At 43.0% G+C, this 25339-nt stretch overlaps 2 protein-coding genes across 4 annotated transcripts in view; one reads left to right on the top strand and one right to left on the bottom strand.

Moving 5' to 3' along the window:
• Positions 1–944: 944 nt before the first annotated feature.
• Positions 945–7728, bottom strand: LOC119877742 (synaptojanin-1-like). The gene is made up of 4 exons (XM_038579895.1): positions 7633–7728; positions 5567–5628; positions 3699–4537; positions 945–1567 (listed from the first exon to the last, which is right to left on the bottom strand). Exons 1-4 carry the CDS (start codon positions 7726–7728, stop codon positions 1479–1481), a joined length of 1086 nt encoding a protein of 361 aa, XP_038435823.1. The 3' UTR covers positions 945–1478.
• The window catches only part of HMG20A (high mobility group 20A), a 77416-nt gene continuing 55563 nt past the window's right edge, over positions 3487–25339 (top strand). For 2 of the 3 annotated variants that reach the window (XM_038581057.1, XM_038581055.1), the window contains exon 1: positions 3487–4027. The gene's annotated coding sequence lies outside the window, so the exon portion shown is untranslated. The remainder of the gene's footprint in view (positions 4028–25339) is intronic. The other variant, XM_038581056.1, reaches the window with a different exon arrangement.

Genomic DNA, 25339 nt, shown 5'->3' with positions numbered 1-25339 from the left:
ATTCTGAAGACTTAGTATGAAAAAGGTAATGTTAAATATTCCAATTCTTTCAAAATACTGATTACATGTTGAAATGATAACATTTTAGCTATATCAGGTTAAATAATACACTTTTAAAATTAATTTCACTTTTTAATGCAGCTACTAGAAAATTCAAAAATACATATAACATATTTGTGGCTCCCATTATATGTTCACAGGACAGCACTAGTCTAACATGCCCTTTACCATATATCAGGGTGACAGGGTTAAGGGAAGGGGGGATGCCAGACAGGTTGAGCAAAATAGACTGGCGTTTTATCAAAAAATATATATATATATACAAATAAATATTAAATGTCCTTTCCCTTTTGCTGAACCCAGTTAAGTCCTATTTTTGAAGATTAGCTCAGGTAACGCATGAGGATGCATTCCAGGACTCTCCCTCCCCAAGACCCCAAGTCTTAATCAACTACCCCTCCTGCATGCTTCCACCCAGAGGAATCTACTTATACCTGTGTCATATATCACATCATATTGTTAATTATCAGTTATCAACTATCTTCTCCTCCTAAACGGTACTATCTTCTCCTCCATGCAAAAAGGCACATCATTCTACATATGCTCAGGGCCTATCATGCCTATCACTTGAAAAGCAATCAAAATATTTGTCAAAGAAACATGAACTATCTGTTCCTGGCCTGAAAGTTCCTAGAATTTCTAGTTCTACAAGGAAAGCAAACCAGCAATGAAGGAGCCTAGACTTTCCAGGGAGCTCTAGTAAGGAAAGGACTGGGATGGTGGTGAGGAGTAGGAATTACAGAGAGAACAGCAAGGAGCAAGTAAAGCTCATGACACACACCTGCCTGTCACAGTGGAGACAGGGATCTGCAGCAGTGAGATGGAACCTTGAACTCACTCTTGGCAAGCCAGGGGCCACAGTCTGGTTCCTAAATTACTTAAACAACCCAACCAACAAAAAGAGTGTGATTTGGCAGGTTTAAACACAAACAGCTAGAGCCCAGCACCTGTTCCACTTAAACAGCACATCATTACAGTTAAAAACAACAACAAATCTCTCTCATGAAGCAAATGCTAATCTCATGATGCTTCACCATGGAGCAATTTAGAAGAGTTATTATATGAAATGTGCCAAAGCATGAATTTATGGCTGATGCTTATTTGGCAAATAAGGTTGGCACTGCTAGATGTTGAAAAACATGTATGCAAATAAGCAAATAAAAGTTTTTAAGCTCTCCGACTTAAATATTTACATTACCATAAATGTACAAAGATAAATGTTTATATGAGTACACATATAATGCATTCCAGGAACACATTTTTTAATGTGATTGTCAGAAACAGCTATAAAGTGGCATTACTTCTTTATGGGCCTCAGGGTAGACTCTTAAAAATGGATTCTGACAGAATGTTAATGGGGCCCAAACATCAGCAAGGAAGTTTTTCTCTGCACTATCACTGGGTAAAGTGAATACTCATCATAACAGCTCGAAGCAATCTTCTCTTGTCCTTTCGCCCAAATATTTTCTTCCCCTACTGGGACCCAGCCAAACAGAAATACCAGCTCCTAAATGGCAGAGAGGGGATGGAAAGGACCACACATCACCAGCCTCAAGGAAAAGGGCTTGAGGCTTTTCCCCCCCATGTAATATAATCAAGCTACAGTCTCCAAAATAAAGACATGATAAAATATTTCCCCTTCTGACAGCTACGGAAAGAGGTTTGTTTTTCGCATACTTGGTGAATTGGTCATGGCCCAGCTCCCCGGCAATGGCAGGCACCCTGCTCCCGCTCGCCGGAGTCCCCGGGCGGGGGCCTGGGCCGGGGGCGGCCCCACCTGCCGGGAGCGCCCGCCGCGGGCGCCGAGGGGGGCTGGGGGGGGGGCGGGGCGCCGCGCGAGTGTCCGCGGACGCCGGGGGCCGGAGCCGGAGCCGGGGGGCGCGTCGGGGTCCCCGCGGGGGAGGGGGAGGGCGGGCGCGGCCCGCAGCAGGCGCCCAGGTCGGCGGCCCGGGTGGAAGTCCCCGATCCGCGAGCGGGCCGGGCGTGCCGGGCTCCAGGGGCGAGGCCGCCACCACGAGGCCGGCTCCGCGCCTCCACGCGCGTCCGGGGCAGCGCTGGGGCCGACACCGAAGTCGTGCCCTCGGCCGGCCGGGGCGGGGGGGGGGGGGGGGGGGGGGGGGAGGGGAGGGGAGGGGAGGGAGGGGGGAGGGGGCTGCCCGCCCTCCCGCCCGCGGGTCGCAAAGTAGCCCCGACCCAGGAGCCCGCGGGCGACCGAGGGACGAGACCAGCCGCCGCGGCCCGCAGGAGAGCGGGCGGGCGGGGGAGCCTCCGGGGCCGAGCGGGGCCGCCGACACGCAGCAGCGCCCGCGTCCAGCCCCCGCAGCTGCACTTTCCCCAGCGGCAGCCCCGCCGCGCCCGGGGGCGCCCCTGCGCCAGCTCCAACTTTCCCTCCTCTGGGGGGCGCCGGGCGACCGGGGCGGCCGTCCTCGCCGGGGGGCGGGGGGAGCTCCGGGGCGGGGCTCCGGGCGGCGGAGGGGGGGGGCGGCGGGGCTCGGGACGGCGGGGAGGGGGGCGGGGGGCCGGCGGGGAGGGTGCAGGGGGTGCAGGGGGGCGGCGGGGAGGGGTGCAGGGGGGCGGCGGGGAGGGTGCAGGGGGGCGGCGGGAAGGTGCAGGGGAGAGGCGAGGAGGGTGCAGGGGGCGGCGGGGAGGGCTGCAGGGGGGGACGGGGCTCGGGACGGCGGCGGGGGGTGCAGAGGGGGACGGGGGAAGGACGGCGGGGAGGGCAGCGGGGGGGGGGGCGTTGCAGGGGAGCGGCGGGGCCCCGGGGAGGAGTGCAGGGGGGTCGGGGGGGCTGCAGGGGGCGGCGGGGCTCGGGGCGGCCGCACAGCCCGCACCGGGCAGGACGCACCGGCCGCCTGCGCCCCCGTGGCGCCGCCCCACGACCCCGCGCGCCCCGCCCGGGCTCCGCCGGGGCAGCGCTCGCCCCCCGGGCCGGCCGGCGCCGGGGAGGGGACCGAGGGGACGCGGGCAGCCCTGGCCCCGTTACCTGGAAGGCGCGCGTGCCGCTGGGGCGACCACCATCGCCGGCCGGCCCGTCCCCCGCCCGGTGACCGCGGCCGCCGCCGCCGAGCAACTGACACTAACAAGTAACTAACTACTGGCCGCCGCCGAGCCTGCCGAGCCTGCCGCGCGCTCCCGCCGCCCGCCGCCCGCCGCCCGCCCGGCCCACCAGCCCGCGCGCCCGCCTCCTCCCGGCCCGCGCGCCGCCCCTCCGCGCGCACCCGCCGCGGCTCCCCGCGGAGCGAGCACGCGCACGCGCACGAGCCCCCGCTCGGCCGTCTCCCCGGGCTCGCCCCGGGCCCGGGGGAGGGGCCACCGCGGGGCCCCGCCCACCTCCGGACCATCAGCCTATGAGGGCTCCAGACTGACCGGCGGGGGCGTGGCCGAGGGAAGAGGGCGGGACGACCGGGCCCTTGGGCTAAAGCCAAGGGAAATTCGGGTTCCGCTCCGTCCCAGACGGAAAGGGCGGCAGGTCGTTCGCCCTTTCGGTGCCGAAGCCCCCTGGCCAGCCTGCCGTCGAGTGCAAAACACGTGTTTCCAAGGGCCCCCAGCATCCCGTAATTACCGAGTCCTTTCTGCAGGCCTTAGCGACGTCAAAAACTACATCTCCCAGGAAGCTCCGCGAAAGCCGGCCTCACCTTGCGTCATCACGTAGTCCCTCGCCGCATTGGAACAAAATAATCCCTTCGTTTTTCTCAAGGTACGGGGGGTAATAGTCCCTTTTCCTCCTCGCCGGAGCAATTCTAAACGCCATCGCGACAAGGAAGGCTGCGTCGGGGGAGGTGGCTCAGCGGCCGGGCGAAGGGAAAGGAAAGATAGCGAAAGAAAGTGCTGCGGAGGAATTTCCCCCGCCGCGAGACGCCGCAGCGAGCGGAGTGCAGGCGACCGAGAGGGGCTCAGGGGACTGTCCTCCGTGCGGGGGCCTCTGCGGGCCCCGTCCCCGCCTGCCCCTGCCGCCAGCAGGCCGGTAAGCAGGGCGGGCTGCGGGGTGGCCACGGCCGAGCGGCCCCGCGCCCCCCCAACGCCGTCTCCTTTGGCCGTTGTGGCCGGTTCGGCTCGGCTTGAGGCCGCCCGAACGGGGGCGCCCCACTTCCGGTGGGGGAGGGGCGGCCGGAGCCGCTTCCGGTGGGGGCGGGGGCGTGGTGCGCGCGGCGCGGCGGGCGCGGCGTCCTGAGGTTGGGGGCGTGTGCGCCGCGGGAGGGTCGGCGGTGGCTCGTGGCTCGTGGCTCGTGGCTCGTCGCCCGCCGCCCGCCGCCCGCCGCCTCCCGCCCGGATCCGGGAGCTCTGTCTCCCCGCGTTAGGAGGGAACAGCTCCTCCCCCAGGTGTTCGCAGGGCGCTGTTAGACCCCCTCGGCTCCGGCACGTCCGCGCGCCCTCCGTGCCCCCGGCCCGAGCCAGGTGTCCCAGCCGGAGGCAGGTGTCCCGGCCCGAGCCCGAAGCAGGTGTCTCGGCCAGAGCCAGGTGTCCCAGCCCGAGCCTGAAGCAGGTGCCCCAGCCTGAGCCAGGTGTCCTGGCCCCAGCCCGAAGCAGGTGTCCCGGCCCAAGCCCGAGGCAAGTGTCCCAGCCGGAGCCAGGTGCCTCGGCTGGGGCCAGGTGTCCCAGCCCGAGCCTGAAGCAGGTGTCCCGGCCTGAGCCAGGTGTCCTGGCCCAAGCAGGTGTCCCAGCCGGAGGCAGGTGTCCTGGCCCGAGCCCGAAGCAGGTGTCCCGGCCCAAGCTAGGTGTCCCAGCCCGAGGCAAGTGTCCTGGCCCCAGCCCGAAGCAGGTGTCCCGGCCCAAGCCCGAGGCAAGTGTCCCAGCCTGAGCCAGCTGGAGCCAGGTCCCTCGGCTGGGGCCAGGTGTCCCAGCCCGAGCCTGAAGCAGGTGTCCCAGCCTGAGCCAGGTGTCCTGGCCCAAACAGGTGTCCCGGCCTGAGCCAGGTGTCCTGGCCCAAGCAGGTGTCCCGGCCTGAGCCAGGTGTCCTGGCCCAAGCAGGAGTCCCAGCCAGAGGCAGGTGTCCTGGCCCGAGCCCGAAGCAGGTGTCCCAGCCCGAAGCAGGTGTCCCGGCCCAAGCCCAAGGCAAGTGTCCCAGCCTGAGCCAGCTGGAGCCAGGTGCCTCGGCTGGGGCCAGGTGTCCCAGCCCGAGCCTGAAGCAGATGTCCCAGCCTGAGCCAGGTGTCCTGGCCCAAACAGGTGTCCCAGCCAGAGGCAGGTGTCCCGGCCCAAGCCAGGTGTCCCGGCCCAAGCCAGGTGTCCCAGCCCAAGGCAGGTGTCCTGGCCCCAGCCGGAAGCAGGTGTCCCGGCCCGAGGCAAGTGTCCCAGCCTCTTCGACCGCCGGCCCCACGCCTGCCCCCAGGACTCTCGCGTTGGCTCAGAGCGGGGAGGCATCTTCACCTGGCAGGGGTGAAGCCTTTGGTGTCCCCTTAACCCATACCGAGTGCTCTTCGGCTCCTACACCTGTTGATTTTAGGCGGCAGCTTTCGCCTTGTAGCTGAAAACCACTTACTTCCTCAGGCCTGAAAATTCTTACCTGTCCCTGTCACGGAGCTCCTGGGACAGCTGTAGGTCGATACATTCCCCCGCCCCCTCCACCTTTGTAATTTAAGTAATTTCAGCCCCGATGAAAACCTGGTATCTGCCCTTTCTGTTTGCAAACCATGCTGCGGAGATCATGGTACTCAGGTTTTAAGCAAGCAGGGCATTTGGCTCACGGAGGACAGAAGATGGGTAAGACAGGACTTTTTTTTTTTTTTTTCCTGTGTTGTCAGTGTTTTATTATAAGAAGCAATGTGTAAAGTGGTAATAAACACTCAATTTTTCTTGTCTTCTCCTTTCAAGTATCACAGGTGTGTGTGTTTGTACTAATGGAATCCATCCGTTTGGAGCCTATGAAATCTCAACTGTAGTGATTTTATTTTAATTTTTTTTGTAGTGATTTTAGAATATCAAGTAAACTGTAAGGTCTTTAAAGGATTTTTAAAAGCATAAGGCCCATGTTTCGTTTTGTTTTTTCCTTTGGGATTTGTTACCTATTCTATCCTCTGAATTTGCAATTGTCTTAATTCTAGTTCTTTGAAAAAGCCATTATTATTTATTAGAAAAATGTGGGGTTCTTTGTTTGTTTTAATTCATGAGAGGCAGAGAGACAGAAGCAGAAGCAGAGGGATCCCTGGGTGGCGCATCGGTTTGGCGCCTGCCTTTGGCCCAGGGCGGGATCCGGGAGACCCGGGATCGAATCCCACGTCGGGCTCCCGGTGCATGGAGCCTGCTTCTCCCTCTGCCTGTGTCTCTGCCTCTCTCTCTCTCTCTCTCTTTGTGACTATCATAAATAAATAAATAATTAAAAAAAAAAAAAAAGAAGCAGAAGCAGAGACACAGACAGAGGGACAAGCAGGCTCCTTGCAAGGAACCCAGTGTGGGACTCAATCCCGGATCTCCAGGATCACGCATGCCCTGGGCCGAAGGCAGACGCTAAACCGCTGAGCCACCCAGGGATCCCTGAAAAAATGTGTTTTAAACTAAATATTACAGTAAGGGAAAAAATACATGTTTTAACCTTATGTAAACATTGGGGGAAAAAAATCTAAGACCCTAAAATCAGTGAGTTATCCTTTGAAAGACTACAGAATTTCTGCAGTAATTGAAAAGGCAAGACACGATAATGTCTATGTTATTATTAATTGAAGGTTAGGGACATGTAGACTGCCTCAAGCAAGTATTAATTAATTGATTGGACAGAAAGTGTTCACTGTCTTCCATATTATTAAAGTATAAAAGAAAATGTGATACGATCACCCTGACAAATTAAACTATAGTATTAGGAATTACTGCAGTAAGCAAAGATCGTGGAACTTTTAAATGAAAAAGATAGAGAAAATGTAGTTTAAATATTGATTGAGATACAGTAGTATTGCTTTTAGGAAACTAGAGAGCAAAGGAGTTTTTTTTAATTGGGTCTTTATGCTATTCCATGGAAGAATTGCAGTGTAACAGAAGAAAATTTGCTGCAGCTGAAAGACAAGCAGCTTGCAGAACTGTCTGTTCTGAAGAAAGTAATATATACACCACATATCTGAAAGAAGACATTTTGTGACAAGTGGCAGTTTTTCATTGGTCCCATCAAAGAAGAAATATTAGAAAAGCCTGTGAAAAACAGAGAGCAAGTCCATGGAGCCTGGCTTTTATTTTCTTTAAATCTTTAAAAAGTGTTTCTTTAGAAAGGCTTGTTATCTTCCAAAGATTTTTTTTTCCCCTCTGTGCTCTCTGTTGCAGTTTTCTTTGTATGTTTTAATAGAATCAAAATTAGAAAAATAGGGCCGCCTGGGTGGCTCAGTCTGTTAAATGTCTGCCTTTGGCTTGGGTCATGATGGAGCCGCAGTCAGACTCCCTGCCTTGTGAGGACTGTGATTCTCTGCCCTCCTGGCCCCTCTCCTTCTGCCCCTCTTCCTGCTCCTGCTCTCTCTCAAGTAAATAATTTAAAATTTTTTTACAAATTAGAAAAAGACTTAGGGAAGTGAACTCCATTACTCCTTAGAGTTAATGATTTTGAGATTTTCATTCCATTTCTTACTATCTATAAGCAAGAATTGTCCGTACATTCCATTTCTTACTATCTATAAGCAAGAAATTGTCCGTACTCAGATTAGGTTTTTCTTTTCCAAAGAAACCATTTTCTTTTCCAGAAACAGCCATTGGTTATACTGCTCACAACAGTTTAAAATATTAAAATAATAAGTTAAAATTCTGGATTCCATTTCACTGAAATTTGATTATCCAGAGTGCTAGGTACTATTTTTTTTTTTTTTTAAGATTTTGTTTATTCATGAGAGACACAGAGAGAGAGGCAGAGACATAGGCAGAGGGAGAAGCAGGCTCCACGCAGGGAGCCTGATGTGGGACTCCAGGATCACGCCCTGAGCCAAAGGCAGACACTCAACCACTGAGCCACTCAGGCATCCTGCTAGGTACTATATTAAGTGCAAAAGTGTCTTTTAATTTCTTTTGTCCATCTCTCTCTCTCTCTCTCTTTTTTTTTTTTTAAGATTTTATTTATTCATTTGAGAGAGAGCAGGAGCAGAGAGAGGGGCAGAGGGAGAAGCATACTCCCCACTGAGGAGGGTGGGGGGCAGGGCTCCACCCTAGGATCCTGAGATCGTGACCTGAGTCAAAGGCAGATGCTTAATGATCTGAGTACACACACACACACACACACACACACACACACACATCCGGCCCCCAGTGTCCACCAATTACCTTTTTGTATGTTTGTTATTTTGGTAGTTTGTTTTGGCCATGGGGTTGAGTGTTGAAGAAAGTATCCTAACTACTTGAATGGTTTTTAAACTTACTACTCTGCTGTCTTTTCTTTTTTTTCTGCTGTCTTTATTTCAAGAACTTCAAGAGGATTCAAATGAAAATACCCCTTACGTGACTTTTCATTATGTCAGCAAAAGTTTATTGAGTGCTTACTGTGGGATAGACCCCTATTCTGGGAACTTGTGATGTGTCAGTGAATGCAGACAAATAACCATATTCTCTTGGAATTTACTCTCTAGTCTCCAAATAAAAAGTAGAATAGTGCTCCCTTGGTATCCCTAAATAAGATCTATCGTATAATCATTGTTCGTACTGAATTGAGAGCAGCCCTAAACTTCATCTCTCTTGATCTTGATCTCCAAGCCATTCTAAACCCAGTTTTGAATATTTCAGTGTAATTTTTCTCCAGACCATTAAAGCTCCTTTGTTAAAGATTTAGTGCTTTTTTTTTGGCGCATGCATCATGAACTTATCATTCTGGCCTCCTTTATGTAGTAAAAACAAAAGTGAGCAATTCAGAAAATAGGGGATCAGAGAGGCCTAGTTCCAAAACTGATGTCCACCTTTTACTAGCTGAGCTTACTAGCTTGGTTACCTTGAACAATTTGTTTGATCTCTCTGAGCCTCAGTTGCCATACCTAAATAGGGTTGTTTGGTGGACTGAGGATAGTCTGTGTAAATCACCTGGCACAATGCCTAGAGTTAGGAGCTTAATGAATGTAATTACTTTATTCCCAGTCTCTTCTGCTATTTTGGCTATTAGGATTTGCCTGTGTATGTGTTTTAAACCTTACATGTCCTCAAAAGTATGGAGATGCAGTGCTAGAATTTTTGAAATTATGCCTTCCCCCAGCAGCTTGTTTAGCAATCCAGATTTTACTTTTTATTCCTTGTGGAAAGGAGAAATCTCTAATTTCCATGATCACTTTAGAAAATATACATAATAGGGATCCCTGGGTGGCGCAGCGGTTTAGCGCCTCCCTTTGGCCCAGGGCGCGATCCTGGAGACCCGGGATCGAATCCCATATCGGGCTCCCAGTGCATGGAGCCTGCTTCTCCCTCTGCCTGTGTCTCTGCCTCTCTCTCTCTCTCTGTGTGTGTGTGACTATCATAAATTTAAAAAAAAAGAAAGAAAAAGAAAGAAAGAAAAGAAAAAAGAAAAGAAAAAGAAAGAAAGAAAATATACATAATAGAAAAATTTCAAGAAAAGATTAGGGAATCACTAAAGTAATTTGAATTGTAGAAAGACTTTCAAATGATTCTTCTAAATCTACTTTATATATATATATATATTTTATTTATTTGAGAGAGAGAGAGTGAGAACAAGCAGAGGGAGCTACAGAGGGAGAGGGAGAAGCAGGCAACCCGCTGGGCAGGTAGCTGGATATGGGGCTAGAACCCAGGACCCTGGGCCAGAACCTGAGCTGAACGCAGATGCTTAACCAACTGAGCCACCCAGGCACTTCATTCTTAACCTATTTAGTCACTAAGCCTAACATTCAAGAGCCTTCACTCATTACCCATCTACACATTCCTAACTGGATTGGTCTCTTTAAAAAATTCTGTAGTGTACCCAGCCTTACAATCATTGTTCTTGCTATCCTCCTCCTGAAACACTTTCTCTTTTCCTAGGAATCCCTACCTATCAAAATGCCATCATCTTGGAGGCTCTATCATCTTCAGTACTTTGGGAAGTATTTTCTGATGTCTATCCTTCTCCACTCTTTCAAGCATATATGCTCTGCTCATTGACCCTCCAGAGCCTTTTGTACTTTCCTTATGCCATTTGATACCCAGTGCTGCTGCTGGTGTTGGCTTTTGTCGTTGCTTTTTTTTTTTTTTAATGTAGAGCTTATCTGCTGCCATAAAAGGCTGCATTTTATCTTATTCCTGTCCATGTCTGCTGAAATACGTGGCAGCTGAAATACGTGGCACAGTGCTATTCACAAGTATCCAGTGCATATTGTGGAGTTGAATTGGCACTTGGGGTATGATGGAACTTAGTAACTTTTGTGCACTATTTATACCCAACATTAAACACAGTGACGGTGTACAACTCAAATATCTGCCAAATGAAGGAATGAATAGCTCCTTATTCTCACATTTGTGAGCATCTCAGGGTGTCAGTGTAGCAATGAGCATATATTAAATAACTACTGTATGATCAAACTGTAAGAATTAATCCCTGTCCTCAATTTAATTGAAAAGAAGTTAAAATTAATATGTGTAGACTGAAGACTTCAGGTGTTTGAAAGTGCAGTGGAGAGGTCAGTATAGAATTGTTTGCATTATGAGCGATAACCCAAGCTATCCGAACTCAGAAACAATAGATTTGGATATCAAGAGGTACTTAATTTGCATTTCCATTCATAGTTTGCATACCCAAGAAAATTGAAAATATATTCACACAAAAACTTTTTATACAAGTGTTCATATTGCATATTGTTCACAACAGCATTACTCATAAGAGTCAAAAAATAGAAACAAACCAAAATATTCATCAATTGATAAATAAAGTGAGGTATAGCCATACAAAGAAATATTATTCATCAATAAAAAGGAATGAAGTAGTGATACATACTATGTCATGGATGAACTTTGAGGATATTACACTCAAGTGAAAGAAGCCAGACACAGAAAGCCATATAATGTATGATTTCACTTATATGAGATGTCCATAGAGACAAAGTATATTAGAGGTTGGCAGGGGTTGGAGGTGGGGGATGGGGAGTGACTGCTAACGGGTATGGAGTTTCTTCTGGGAGTAATGAAAATGTTCTGGAATTAGATAATAGTGATGGTTGTACAACCTTGATACTAAAACACCTCGTATAACCAACATATTAAAAACCACTGAAATTGTACACTGAAGAGGTATATGAATTATATCTTTAAAAAAGAAGGAGGGACGCCTGGGTGGCTCAGCGGTTAAGCATCTGCCTTCGGTCCTGAGGACCCAGAATCAAGTCCCACATCGGGCTCCCTGCATGGAGCCTGCTTCTCCCTCTGCCTCTCTCTGTGTGTCCCTCATGAATAAATAAATAAAATATGTTTTTTAAAAAAAGGAGATACTTAAATCTGAAGAATTTGGATTTTGGATGGAACTGGAAGAAAGAAGCAAGAGTATGGAAGCAAGGAGGTGATAATTTTTCCTCAGATCCTAGAGGGAAATATAAGTGGCTAGGTACAAGACTAAGGATATGGTGAGGATGGGTGTGAAGGTTTCTGGCTATCTTGTGTCTTAAATAAAGCAGGCAGTGAGGCAGTTGATTAGACTAGAAGGAGAAAAACATCCTAGGATTTTGAAGGAAGCATCAGATTTCTTTTTGATTTGGTCAAGGATGTGGTATCATCAACTTGGTTTCCTTGTGAAGGTCAACTGAATTTAGAGGATAAAAGTATCAGAAGTTAAGGGGGTAGCAATTGTTGATAGCAATCAACAATGAAGTTAATGGAAAAGGTTGGAGAACAGAGACTAGACAAAGTTACAAGAATTTGATTCTAAAATTATACTGAGATGATGAAATCAGAAAATCTTAAATGAGAGGGAACCAAGGGCAATGATTTGAAGAGGTCAGTGCAAATAAAGGTATTCATCTGAAGATGTACTTGAGTACCTTTTATGTGCCAGGCATTGTTAAGTAAAACTGTAGCTGTTATCTTTATTTGAATTTTTGTCTTAAAATAAAGTCTTTTGAGGTTATTGGTTCTAAGAGTTTGGACATCTTATAGTTCTCGATACAATACTGTATTATTTCTCTGAAAGGTTGTACTAATTTTGGGTGTCACCAGCAATGTATGAGTGTGTTGTATTCCCCATAATTTCACCAGCAAGTTTTTGTCTAATGGAAAAGATACAAAATTATTCTTCATTTTGGCTGTTGCTTTTAATACACCACTTTCTATACCGTGGAACTGGCATCTATTGGAACATGAAAGAATTAAAAGCCTTTATATTTGCTCCCCCATCTAGAACGGATTCTTTAAAGGATTGGATTTTTTTAAGAACCTAGAAACCAAACCAGCTTCTAATTTGAATCAACTTAAAAACTACTTTATTTTATGGCACTCTCCTTATTTTCTAGATATTCGTATTCAAACCAAAGTTAGCCATAATGCCAAATACCATTTGACTAACTTAATTTTAATAATTGGATGTTGTGGGTATTGACTAACTTCATTTTACCTATGAAAAAATTGAGACTTAGAGAGCTTAGGTCACTTGCCAAAATCACTTAACCAATAAGTGATATGGACAGCATTTGAATGCCTCTCAGGCAAGTTATCATTCTCATACTCCATAATCCTTCATTATCACTACTAAAATTTTCTAGAGGCTAACAGAAGCTGGAAGAGAAATGGCACTTAGATAGGCACTTATCTATGCATATAATGAATCAGAGAAGTTTTTTTGTTTGTTTCATATTGTTTTTCTTAGGGAGGTTACAGTGCATAGACAGAGAGGAAGGTCTCTCTTTAAGCCTACATTTCAGGGCCCTTTCTGTTTATCCCTGATGAGCAGGTACATACTGTCCCAAAATCTATAATAGGAGCAAAGGAGAAAGAGGAAGGCAGTGATAGAAAAGCAACTGCCCTTGAGTATATACATTGAGATTCATCTGATGGTCAAAGGAGCAGACAAATGGCCCTAAGAGAATCCCATAAAGTGACTTTTAAAATAATAACTTCAAATCTAACCTGGTAATGAGGTTAATAAGATGATCAAAAAATTTTTTTAAAAAGATACTCAAATCGTAGTAGGCATTAGCAAAAGAAAAATTCTTCCACTTTTATTCAAGTATCATATACTCGCTAAATATATTTAAAATTAGGAATATTCTTTTTCAAAAGATTTTATTATTTAAGAGAGAGGGAGAATGAGCGGCGAAAGGGGCAGAGGAGAGGAAGAAGCAGACTACCCATGAGCAGGGAGGCCTGATGTGGGGCTCCATCCCAGGATCCTGGGATCAAGACCCAAGCTGAAAGCAGACATTTAACTGACTGAGCCACCCAGGCACCTCAAGATTAGAAATATTAAACAAGAGATGTCATGTTCCAATACTGGCTTATAGTTAGATAAAATACAATCCCAATATATAGGTAAGATGATGAAGGCCCGAAATTATGCACCAAGCAAATAACACAACAGGTTGCTAGAACACAGGCCACCTGCTTCCCGGTATGGTTTACTAAATTGGCTAAAAGAGAAAACAGTAACGTGGGGTTATTTTGTAATTTATATGCATAATTTTTTATAATTTAATATGTTATCCTCAAGAGAGATTATTTCTTTGTGTATCTTCAAGCAGCAGTAATAAAGATCCACACACCAGATTACTAAATGTTAGGTTAGAATAAGCAGTACTAAAGAGCAAGTTAAACCCAGGTATATCAGATAGCCAATCTGTAAATTACACCTAAATATTTATCTGTATCCAACATTGCATTGATGAGGGTGGGAAACGCATATCTTTTGAAACTTTATCACAGAAACATTATTCATAAGCGATTATGATGTATATATTTTTAAGATTTTTATTTATTTATGAGAGTCAGAGGGAGAGAGAGAGGCAGAGGCAGAGACACAGGCAGAGAGAGAGGCAGGTTCCATGCAGGGAGCCCGATGTGGGACTGGATCCTGGGACTCCAGGATCCTGCCCTAGGCCAAAGGCAGGCGCTTAACCGCTGAGCCACCCAGGCGTCCCAGATTATGATGTATATGTATGTGTATTTATATTGAAGCATTTGAATTTTCAACACAGCCCAGTCCTTTTTCCATTCCTAGTCCTTTAAGTGAAACTAATAACCCTCTTTCACAGGAATTAGTATCCAGGTACTCCATTCTTTCTTAGCCTCAGAATATGTATCTTCTCTTTCCCATCTCTACATTTCTTTCATTTCTATACTCCATAGCTTTAATTCCAATTCTAACACAAACCCTTCATTTGTTCCTGGTAGCATCACAATTACCACAATTCTTTGGGGAAACGAGATAGCTGTTATATCAGCAAAATTCTATTATATCAGAATAATAAAGTATTCGTAGTCTTGAGCTGGTAATTGCAGTGCTAGGATTTTATTCTAAGAAAATACTTCAAATAAGGAAAGTAGGTAAAGGCACAAAATATTAATAGTATTGATATATACTGTCTAAAAAATATAAATATCCAACAATAAAGTAAGTGTTAAGCAAATTATTACTTCTCCATTCAGTAGGCTATTAGACACTTTTCACAATAGCTTCTTTTAAAATTTATAGAAAGATGTTTTAAGATTGTTTTTCAGGGCAGCCCAGGTGCCTCAGTGGTTTAGCGCCACCTTCAGCCCAGGGTGTGGCCCCCCGGGGTCCCAGGATCGAGTCCCATGTCCGGCTCCCTGCATGGAGCCTGCTTCTCCCTCTGCCTGTGTCTCTGCCTCTCTCTCTCTTTCTGTGTCTCTCATGAATAAATAAAATCTTTAAAAAATAAATAAAATAATGTTAAAAAATGTTTTTTCAAAAAAGGAAAAATAAATGGAAGAAGAGAAAAACTGATGTGATTAGTGTATATTTCTGAAGCATTTATATTTTCTGTGTAATAATAACTGACATTTATTGAGCATTTAACTGGTTTCAGATACAATACGAAAGCAATATTATAGAAGTGGTATTGAGTAGTTGGTAAGAAAAGTGCTCTAGAGTCAAATCCTAGCTCCATCACTTACCAGTATGTGACGTTGGAAAGGAAATGGGAAATAAAAACCATATCTCCATTAAATCATTAAATCCATATAAAGTGCCTGTCACATAGTAAGCCTTCATTAAGTGTTTTTGTTACTAGACATTTTACAAATGCATTTCATCTTCACACCCTGATAACTTTATAAGATAGTATTTTCATTTCACATAAATGAAAATTGAAGCTCAGAATGTTTGAATATCTAGGTTAAGTAATTTGCCAAAGTCACACAGCTTATAAGTAGTAGAGTTTTGATTGAGAACTCTGGCATCACTTCCACTTCTGGCTCTGAAGGAATAGATTGCTGCAGACTAATACTTTTGCTGTGAATAACATGAAAAGGCAGATAATATCCAAAAAAAAAAAAAAAGAAGAAGAAGAAAAGAATTCTGAGGGTATCAGAGACATACTGAGGGAGCCAGAACTTAAGAAACCAAAATTATGGAGCCCAGGCAACTTTAAAGAAGTGGGCTTATGTTCTATGCTTCTCCTTTCCCCTCTAGGAATTTGCTTAATTCACAGGACAATAGAAGAAGTTACAGAACTTAGCAGAGGATTTCTGCTAGAAGCAGAGGAGCCAGTGTAGAGTTGGTACATAAAAATTGGGGTTTAGGGACGCCTTGGAGGCTCAGTGGTTGAGCGCCTGCCTTTGGCCCAGGGCATGATCCTGGGGTCCCAGGATCGAGTCCCACATGGGGCTCCCTGCATGGAGCCTGCTTCTCCCTCTGCCTGTGTCTCTGCCTCTCTCTTTCTGTGTCTCTCATGAATAAATAAATAAAATCTATTTTTAAAAATTGGGGTTTAGGGATTCCCCAGGTGGCCAGTGCTTAGGAGCCAAAATCCTAAAAGAGAAGGTTAGGCACCAAGAAATGATTTTTTAAATTTATTTGCCCCTCAAGGTATTTGCTGCACAGAGTCAAAGGCTAAGAAGCTAAGCAGAAAACCCCTGAAAAGCAGAGTGAAATTTTTGTCTATCTCATGATGTTAAGAAGCAAAAGATAAAATTCAGGTCCCTCCAAGGAGGAAAGGACCAATAAATATCCCAGACTTTCAAGTGGGATTGGATGCAACCTAGAGACAGAGAGCCTTACAAAAATTACCACCTAACTTCAAATCAGCTCAGTTTCTGATTAAAATAAGATGATCTGGGGCAGCCCCAGTGGCTCCACGGTTTAGCGCCACCTTCAGCCCAGGGCCTGGTCCTGGGGACCCTGAGATCGAGTCCCATGTCGGGCTCCCTGCATGGAGCCTGCTTCTCCCTCTGCCTGTGTCTCTGCCTGCCTCTCTCTCTCTCTCTCTCTCTCTCTCATGAATAAATAAATAAAATCTTAAAAAATTTTTAAATAAGATGATCTGTCTATTGTTTCATTCCAGAGAAGAGAGTGATTTCTCTTTGAAGGAAGTAGTATCATCCAAAGCTTCTATAATTTTTCATGTATCAGATCTACCTTGCTACCAAATATTACCAGACATATGAAAATAATAGAATTGAGAGAAAATATAGACAATGGGAACAGATAAAGTAATACAGATATTGGAGTTATCAGACGCAGATTGTGACTAATATGTTTGGGTTTTTTAAAGATATTTATATATTCATGAGAGACACAGAGGCAGAGACACAGGGAGAAGGAGAAGCAGGTACCTCTCAGGGAGCCCGATGCAGGACTTGATCCCCGGACCCAGGATCACCCCCTGAGCCAAAGGTAGACACTCAACCACTGAGCCACCCAGGCATCCCTGTGACTAATATGTTTTTAAAAATAGATGCTAGAGTAGAAAATGTCACTAGAGAAGTACAATTTATTTTAAAAATCATTTGGAAGTTCTAGAAACCAAAAAATAAAATGATTGAAACTAAGAACTATTAATAGGATTTAACAAGCCAGAAGAGGTGAATTGGAAGATAGAGCCTTAGAGAATATCTGATTGAAGCATGGATAAGAAAAAGGATGAAAATATAATAAAAAGTATAAAAGAAATGTGGGAGGCTGGATAATGGCCCCTGAAAGATGTCCATATCCTAATCCCAGAACCTGTGCATGCATTACCCCACATAGCAAAAAAGAACTAAATTAGGAATCTTAAGGTAAGATTATCCTGGATTCTCTGTATATGTCCTGTGTAATCAGAAGGGTCTTAAGTAGGAGGCAAGAAGATAAGAGATATAGAAAAAAGATATACAGAAGCAGGTGAGAGAGAAGAGAAGATGCTACACTCTTGGCCTTGAAGATGGAGGAAGGGGCCGTAAACCAGGGAATGGAGGCAGCACCTAGAAGCTGGAAAAGGCAAGAAAATGGATTCTCCCCTAGAGCCTCCAGATGAATCTAACTCTTTGGAACCATTTTAGACTTCTAGTATTCAGACTATAAGAAAATAAATTTTTATTACTCTAAGCTATTAGTTCTGTGGTAATTTGTTATAGCAGCAATATGAAAATGGGAAATGATGAAAAAGTCTGATACATTTGTTACTGGAGTCCCAGAAAAGAAGAGAGAAAATTAGAGGAAGCAATGTTTGAAGAGATAATGTGTTATGACTAATTATTAACCTTTGGTAGGCAGAGCTCTGGGGGTCAGGTGGTGAAGCACATCAATAAAAGACTATAAGGAAATTGAAATAGAAAAATTGAAAAATTGAAAGAGAAAAATAGAAAAATTATTTCTCACAGGTCCTAGAGGAAGTACACCTTGTACACCTTGAGGGACCATACAGGAAGATCAAGGCAGGGTGCAGATAAAAGAGAGCCACAGGACCTGGGGCATATGCCTTTATGAGGCTCCATGGGTGGAGTGCTTTGCAGTTCCTAGGCTAAGACTTGACTGGTCAGTTGAAACCAACAGAACAGAATTTGGTAAGCTCCAAGGGGATCTTAACCTAGGCAGTACACAAGGGGAAGGTCCTTTGAGGCAGGAGAGACTGTTATCACAAAGGCTGTTCGGGAAGTCATACCAGGAACTTAATTTAAGTGTGACTTAAATTATGTGTGACTCTGCAGGCTCTTATCTAAGGCATCTGCTTTGATGAAGGGTGAATCAGTTTAAGCTCCCCTCACCCGCCTGGACTGCTTGACCAAACAAAATGGACACCAAGGCAGCAATACCATGGAGTAGCTTTGCTAAACTTTTGACATAATGACAGAATTTTCCAAGACAGATGAAAGACCTCAAGCCATGGATTTCAGAAGTATTATAAACCCCAAGCAGACTAAATGCAAGGAATGAATGAATACATACATACACACATACAAGGAATGCCAAACTTAGGCACTTTGTAGTAAAACTGCTAAAATTAGCTGGAGAATTAAAGACCCTTCATATTCAAAGAAACAATAAGACTGACATCTGACTTCTCTCTCTTTTTTTTTTTTTTAGTTTTTTTAAATTTATTTTATTTATTTATTTTTTTTTTTTTTGACATCTGACTTCTCAACAGAAATAATGGAGGTCAAAAAACAAAGGAATATTGTTCCATTGTTCCATTGTTCCATTGTTCACTGCTGCCTTCACCCAGGGTGTGGTCCTGGAGACCCAGGATCAAGTTGCACCTCTGGCTCCCTGCATGGAGCCTGCTAATCCCTCTCCTTGTGTCTCTGCCTCTCTCTCTGTGTGTCTCTCATGAATAAATAAAATCTTTTTTTTAATGGAATATAATATTTAAAGTCCTTAAAGAAAATAACTGTCAATCTAAAATTCAATTCCCAATGAAAATGTTCTGAAGTACATGAGATGTAAAGAGATTACCAAAAAAATAACTAAAACAACATAGTGCATACAGACCCTCATTAAAAGAAAAAAGCAGAAACACCTACAGGTAATTTTTCAAGTAGAAGAAAAATGGTCCTAGATGGAAACTTGAAGGTTCAAGAAAGAAATGAAGAGCAACACAAAGGATAAAAACACAGATACAGCTATATTAATATTAACTATATAAAAACAACAATAATGTCTTTTGGGGTTTTAAATATATATACAAAATCAAAATGTATGATAATTGTAGCACAAAAGGTGGAATCAGTGTAAATGGAAATAAAATGTACTAAGCTCTTAGCATTGTGTGGGAAGTAGAATTACTAATGTTTTATTAGACTAAAGTCAATGATGTATGTTGTAATCTCTAATGTAACCAATAAAAGAACAGTAAGTGAATGTATACCTAGGAGAAAAACTGAATGAAAAACCACTAGATTAATCCAAAAGAAGGAAAGAAAAGAGAAAGACATATAACAGACGAGACATATAGAAACAATAACATAATAGGTAGAAACCAAATTATACTTAAAGACTGCTTAAGAGACAGTAAATGTCAGATTGTTTTTAGTCTAACTACATACTGGTTATGAAAAATGCAACATAAATGTAAAGACTCAGAAAGATTGAAAGTATATGTAATGGAAAATATCATACACTAAACAAAAATATGTATTATATTAATAGCAATACACAGTAGACTTCAATACAAGAAGAATAATTAGAAATAAGAATATTTTGTAATTCTAAAAGGGTCTTTTTTTTTTAAGATTTTCTTTTTTTTTTTTTTTTAAGTAATCTACACCCAATATGGGGTTCAAATCCACAACCCAAAGATCAAAAGTCACATTCCACTGACTGAGCCAGCCAGACACCCCCAAATGATCATTCTATCAGGAAAATGTAAGAACTGTAAGTTTGTATGTATCTAGTAATACAGCTTCAAAAATGTTTTTTCAAGTTCACAAGGACCCTTTACCAAAATGGATCATATGATGGGCCACAGAGAAAGTCTTAACAAATTTAATCCAGGATATGTTTATCTGACCATAATAGAGTTAAGTAAGAAATGGATTATAAAAGAGTACCTAGCAAACCCCTCCCAAAATACATTTCCAAATAACCCATCGGATCAGAAAGAAAGCACTGTAGAATTAGAACACATTTGCAACAGAATGATAATGAAAGTACAGTATATTAAAATATATGTTAAAAAATATATATATATATAGAGAGAGAGAGAGGGATCCCTGGGTGGCACAATGGTTTAGCGCCTGCTTTTGGCCCAGGGTATGATCCTGGAGTCCCGGGATCGAGTCCCACGTCAGGCTCCCTGCATGGAGCCTGCTTCTCCCTCTGCCTGTGTCTCTGCCTATCTCTGTGTGTCTTTCATGAATAAATAAATAAAATCTTTATTTATAAATAAATAAAGTATATGTGAACCTACTAAAGCTATATAGGATGGGAAATTTATAGCTATAAATATATTAGAAAAGAAAAAAGTCAAAAATCAATGATAAATATCCATCTCAAGAAATTAGGAGAACAGCAAACCCAAAGTAGAAGAAAGGAAATTATAAAATAAAAATTAGTGAAATTGAAGCCAAATGTACAATTGGAAGTATCAACAAATCCAGAAGTTCATTCTTTGAAAAAATCAGTAAGATGCATAAACCTCTAGCAATACAGATCAGGATAAAAGAGAACACAATACTAGGAATGAAAAGAAGACATTTCTCCACAGATTCTACAGATGTTAAAATGTTAAGAAAATATTATGAACAACTTTATGCAAGCAAATCTTAAATCTCAGGTGAAATGGTAAACATACTTTACCAATATTGGCATATGAAGTAATAGAATTTTTAAATACCGCTTTTACCTGTTAAGAGACATTGAATCCATTATTTAAATGTTGTCACCAAAAACAACATACCTAGAATACCTGATTGATGAATCTTTTTTTTTTTTTTAAGATTATATTTATTTATTTATTTATTTGAAAAAAGGAGAAGCATACTCCCTGCTAAACAGGGAGCCCGACTTGGTGCTCTTTCCCAGGACCCTGGGGTCATGACCTGAGCCAAAGGCAGATGCTTAACCAACCAAGCCACCCAAGCACCCACTGGTGAATTCTTACAGCGTTTAAAGAAGTAGCCCTAATCTTAACTCAAGTTCTTCCATAGAATTTCTGAAATGAGCAAAGCCTTGATGCCAAAACCCAACCATCATATTTTGAGAGAAGATATTTACAGGCCAGTCTTGTTGATTAACATAAATGTATTATTTGGGAATGTAAAACATCTAAAAGAATCTACAAATTATTATAATTAATAAATGAATTTAACAAGACTAAAGATCAAGAGTCAGCCACCAGATTCTCCTCCAGGCTGCCACTCTAAGACCTTAGCCAAATCTAGGAATTTGGTTCTATTAGCTTGGCCAAATCCTGACTCTCAAACTTCTCCACATATAAAATGGGATTATAATGCCAATCATCTTTACCTAAAGAGTCTTTTGAAAAAAATGAAATAAAATAATAACATGTGAGGGATGCCTGGGTGGCTCAGTGAGTTTTAGCAGCTGCCTTTGGCCCAGGTCATGATCACAGGGTCCTGGGACTGAGCCCCTACATTGGGCTCCCTGCTCAGCAGGGAATCTGCTTCTCCCTCTATGCAAGGTCAAAATGCAAAATTAATTTGTATAAAGCAACCATAAGTTAGAAAATGAAATTTATGAAAACAATACCATTTATAATGGAATCCAAAAAAATCACACAAGTCTTGCAAGACCTTTCAACAGAAAACTAACAGAAATTAAGAGCTAATAATCTAGTCAGATTGGGAAACTCAATACTATGAAGGTTGACTTCTTCCCAAATTGGTCTATAGATTAAATAGAATCCTAATAAAATGTCAAATTAGTTTTAACATCCACATGGACATGAAAAGGACTAAGAGTAGTCAAGACAATCTTAACAAAACTGGAGGACTTTCATTGCCAGGTAGCAGGATCTATTAAAAAGCTGCAGTAAAAAAAAACAAACAAAAAAAAACAAAAAAAAAAAGCTGCAGTAATTAGTGTCATATTCACACAAGGATAGATAAATGGATATATGGAACAGAATAAAGAGCCCAGAAACAGTCTAACACATATGTGTTTACTTGATTTACAACAGCAAAGGTACTGCAGCACAGTAGAGAAAGAACAGATTTTTCAGTGAATAGTGCTAGGTCATGAGAAGAGGAAAAAAATGAGTCTTGATTCCTACCTCACAAGAATCACTTCCAGTTAGATCATAGATCTAAATGTTAAAGATAAAACTTTACGGAAAAGACACCTTCAATTGGAAAAGGTGAGGATCCAAAAAGGAAGAAGATTGCTAAACTGGACTTTTATTAGAATCAAGAACTTATGTTCATCCAAAGACATATGTATCTAATTATCGTTAGTCCTTGAATAAATTCAAATCAAAACCACAGTGAGATAGCACTACATACCCTAAGAAATATCTGAGATTTTAAAAGACTGACAATATCAAGTATGTTGTCGTGGAACAACTGAAAACTTATATGCTACTGGTAGGCGTGTATGCAAATCGTTAAAAGTATTTTGAAAATCCGTTTGGCTGTATATTCTAAAAGCGAACGTGTATACCCTCTAACCTAGCTATTCTGGGGTGTACGGCCCACAGAAATCTATACATATGTTCACCAAAAGATAAGAAAGAACAAGAGTATTCATAGTAGAATTATTAGTAGCCTTAACATCCATCAAAGTAGAAAGGGTGAGTAAATTCTATTAACAACATGGATGATCATCAAGCATAATACTGAGCAAAAGAAGCCAGACACCAATGAGTATGTAGTATATGGATAAAGTTTGAAAACAAGCAAAACAAATTTATGATGTGGGAAATCACACCAGTGACTTTCATGGGGATAGTGAATGGAAGGGAGAAAGTCATACTTTTTCACAAGCTACGGACTTATAATTTGTATATTTTTTTTTTCTAATTGAGTTTACTGAACCTCCTCCAAATTACTTTAAAGGCTATTTTTCTAGATACCCCCTGCCACAAACCATGTAGATGATATGCTTATCTACAACTACCACTCCATCAGAAGCATCTTGCCAGATCAACTGATAACTTCCATGTTGCCAAAAAATGGACATCTTTCACATTCTCGTTTAATCTCTCAGCAACATTTGGATTTATTTCTTCAAATACCCTTTGACACCACTCACTCCTGCTTTTCTGGCGGCCTCTGTTCACGTCTTCTCAGTATCATAAGATTCTTAGGGTTTGCAAACTCCTGTTCATCTATTGAATTCCTCAGGACTCAGTCCTCTTTCCTTACTCTCCCATCTCTCCCCAGGATATCTCTTACATTCTTGACTTAAAATACCAGCCACCATATGTGCTAAAAATTCCTAAATTTCTATCACCAGCCCAGACTTCTGAGCTCTAGGGTCTGGTATTCAGCTTCCAACTTGATATTTGTCTCAAAGGCATCTTAATGAACATATTCAATCTTAAGCTGTTGCTCTTTCTCTATTTCCCCATCATCTTTGGGCTTCGTGACCTCTATAAATATTTACTAACTTCCGAATTAGACATCTTTAATCACTCTAGAGACCTCTCATTACCTTACACATGGCACATGGCACAGGCACACACACACACACACACACACACACACTCATCCAGACCACTACCAGATTCTATCAGTCCTGCTTCCTGAATACATCTTGGATCACTCTCTGCTATATCTCTACCCCACTATGCTATTTCAAGCCACCATCTTGCTGTGGTGGACTAGCTGTAGCTTCTCAACTGGTCCTTCTGGATCCATTCTTACTATTCATCACTCCATTCTTCACACAGAAGTTAGAATCCTTCAAAAGCATAAATATATCGTGCCTTAAAAAATTCTTCAAAGATTTGTTCTCCGACTTTGGAGAAAACTCAAACCTTTAATGTGTCCCCATGTCTCTGCAGGATGTAGCTCTTGCCTACCTCTTTATTGCTCTCCTGACCATTTTCTACAGCCCGCCCTAGCCTTCTCTCACTTCCTCTGAAGCACCAAGTTATTTCTCACCTCAAGGCCTGATAAGCTAGTTATTCAGCATGGAATGTACCTATTTAACATTCAACTCACTTCTTAGAGAAGTGCCCTGTCATTTTTTTTTTTTAAGACTTTATTCATGAGAGACACAGAGAGGCAGAAACAGAGGCAGAGGGAGATGCAGGCTCGCTGCAAAGAGCCTGATGTGGGACTCGATCCTGGGACTCCGGATCACACCCTGAGCCCAAGGCACAAGCTCAACCGCTGAGCCACCCAGGCATCCCAAAAAGTGCCCTATCTAAATGACAACTCCCACTGTCGTTCTATAGTGTCTTGTTTTCCTTCGTAGAATTTATTGATTTTAAATTTTGTTTATTGGTATATTTGCTTGATGTCTTTCACCTCAAATCATAACTTTCATGACAACAGCGACTGTTTTGCTCCCTGTTATAGTTCTGGTATCTTAACTAAATGCCTATTTTATGTTTAGTAAATATATGGTAAATGAGACAAGATAGCGTGCCACCTAAGGTAAATTATAGGTCAGGAACCATTTCATATGTGTGCCTATGCCCTGGGAGCATGAAGGGGTTATTTGTTTCCTCGGGTTTAGTCTTTTATTTCTTCAGAATTGCTCTCTGAGAAAGGCACCACATAATCATTGTAATGCCTGGAGACCATTTTTGATGATAAGTCAGCCTTCTCAGTGATGTATAGTTTGTATGCTAAGCTGAACTGTCACTTTTGGGCAAATTTTATTTAAGCCCCCAAAGAAGAATACACCTACCCACATTTCTTAGATTGAAGCTCTAAAAAACTAGAGACAGGATGTTCTCAGTGGCAATCTTGGCTAAGTAATTTGTCGTCTTTTCTAGAACTTCTTTTTTTTTTTTATTTTTTTAATAGGGCACTAAGAAGGATGGACAGGTGGTCTAATTGCATTTGCTTACTACTGAGATTGACAGTATTGTTTGTGTAAAGATTATAAGCTAATTCAGTCACATAGGTATGCCACCACAATAAGTATATGACATCCCTTTTAATCACAACAGGCAAAAATAACATTTCATAACACTAATGTCTTCATATATGTTTCATAAACAGTACAGAGTTATGATCTGATATTACAAAATATTCTACGTTTTCTTAAGAGCTTGTATTTTTCTTAATCTTAGACTGAGTTTTTAATTAAAATTTTAATTTTTTTAAGTTAATTTCAGTAAAATGAGATGTTTCATTGTATGTTTGGTAGAAAATGGTAAGTCCAACAACTTGAAACAGTTTTTAGGTCAATAGCATGAACATTTAAAAATGCCTGTTTAGTACCAACTTTAGACTAAGTAAATTTCAAGAGGAACAATTTTAGGGATTCATCATATTTCTTAATGTATAGTAAATGAGACATTCTTAATTTCTGAAGTCTAGATACCATGCCTAGAATTTTCTGATAAAT

Source organism: Canis lupus, chromosome 30 (assembly GCF_011100685.1).
Source record: "Canis lupus familiaris isolate Mischka breed German Shepherd chromosome 30, alternate assembly UU_Cfam_GSD_1.0, whole genome shotgun sequence".
NCBI classification, from domain to species: domain Eukaryota; kingdom Metazoa; phylum Chordata; class Mammalia; order Carnivora; family Canidae; genus Canis; species Canis lupus.
The sequence above is the reverse complement of the archived record's forward strand: the minus strand, read 5'-3'. Positions and strand labels throughout refer to the sequence as shown.

Bases quoted from the DNA above. Each gene is read 5' to 3' on its own strand.
- LOC119877742 (XM_038579895.1), bottom strand. From the start codon at position 7,728: ATGGCTGTTTCTGGAAAAGAAAATGGTTTCTTTGGAAAAGAAAAACCT. The intron at 5,629-7,632 runs GTACGGACAATT...TAAATTACAAAG, and splicing joins TAGATAGTAAGAAATGGAAT to GTGGAGGGGGCGGGGGAATG. The intron at 1,568-3,698 runs GTGAGGCCGGCT...TCTGCCATTTAG, and splicing joins GGACTACGTGATGACGCAAG to GAGCTGGTATTTCTGTTTGG.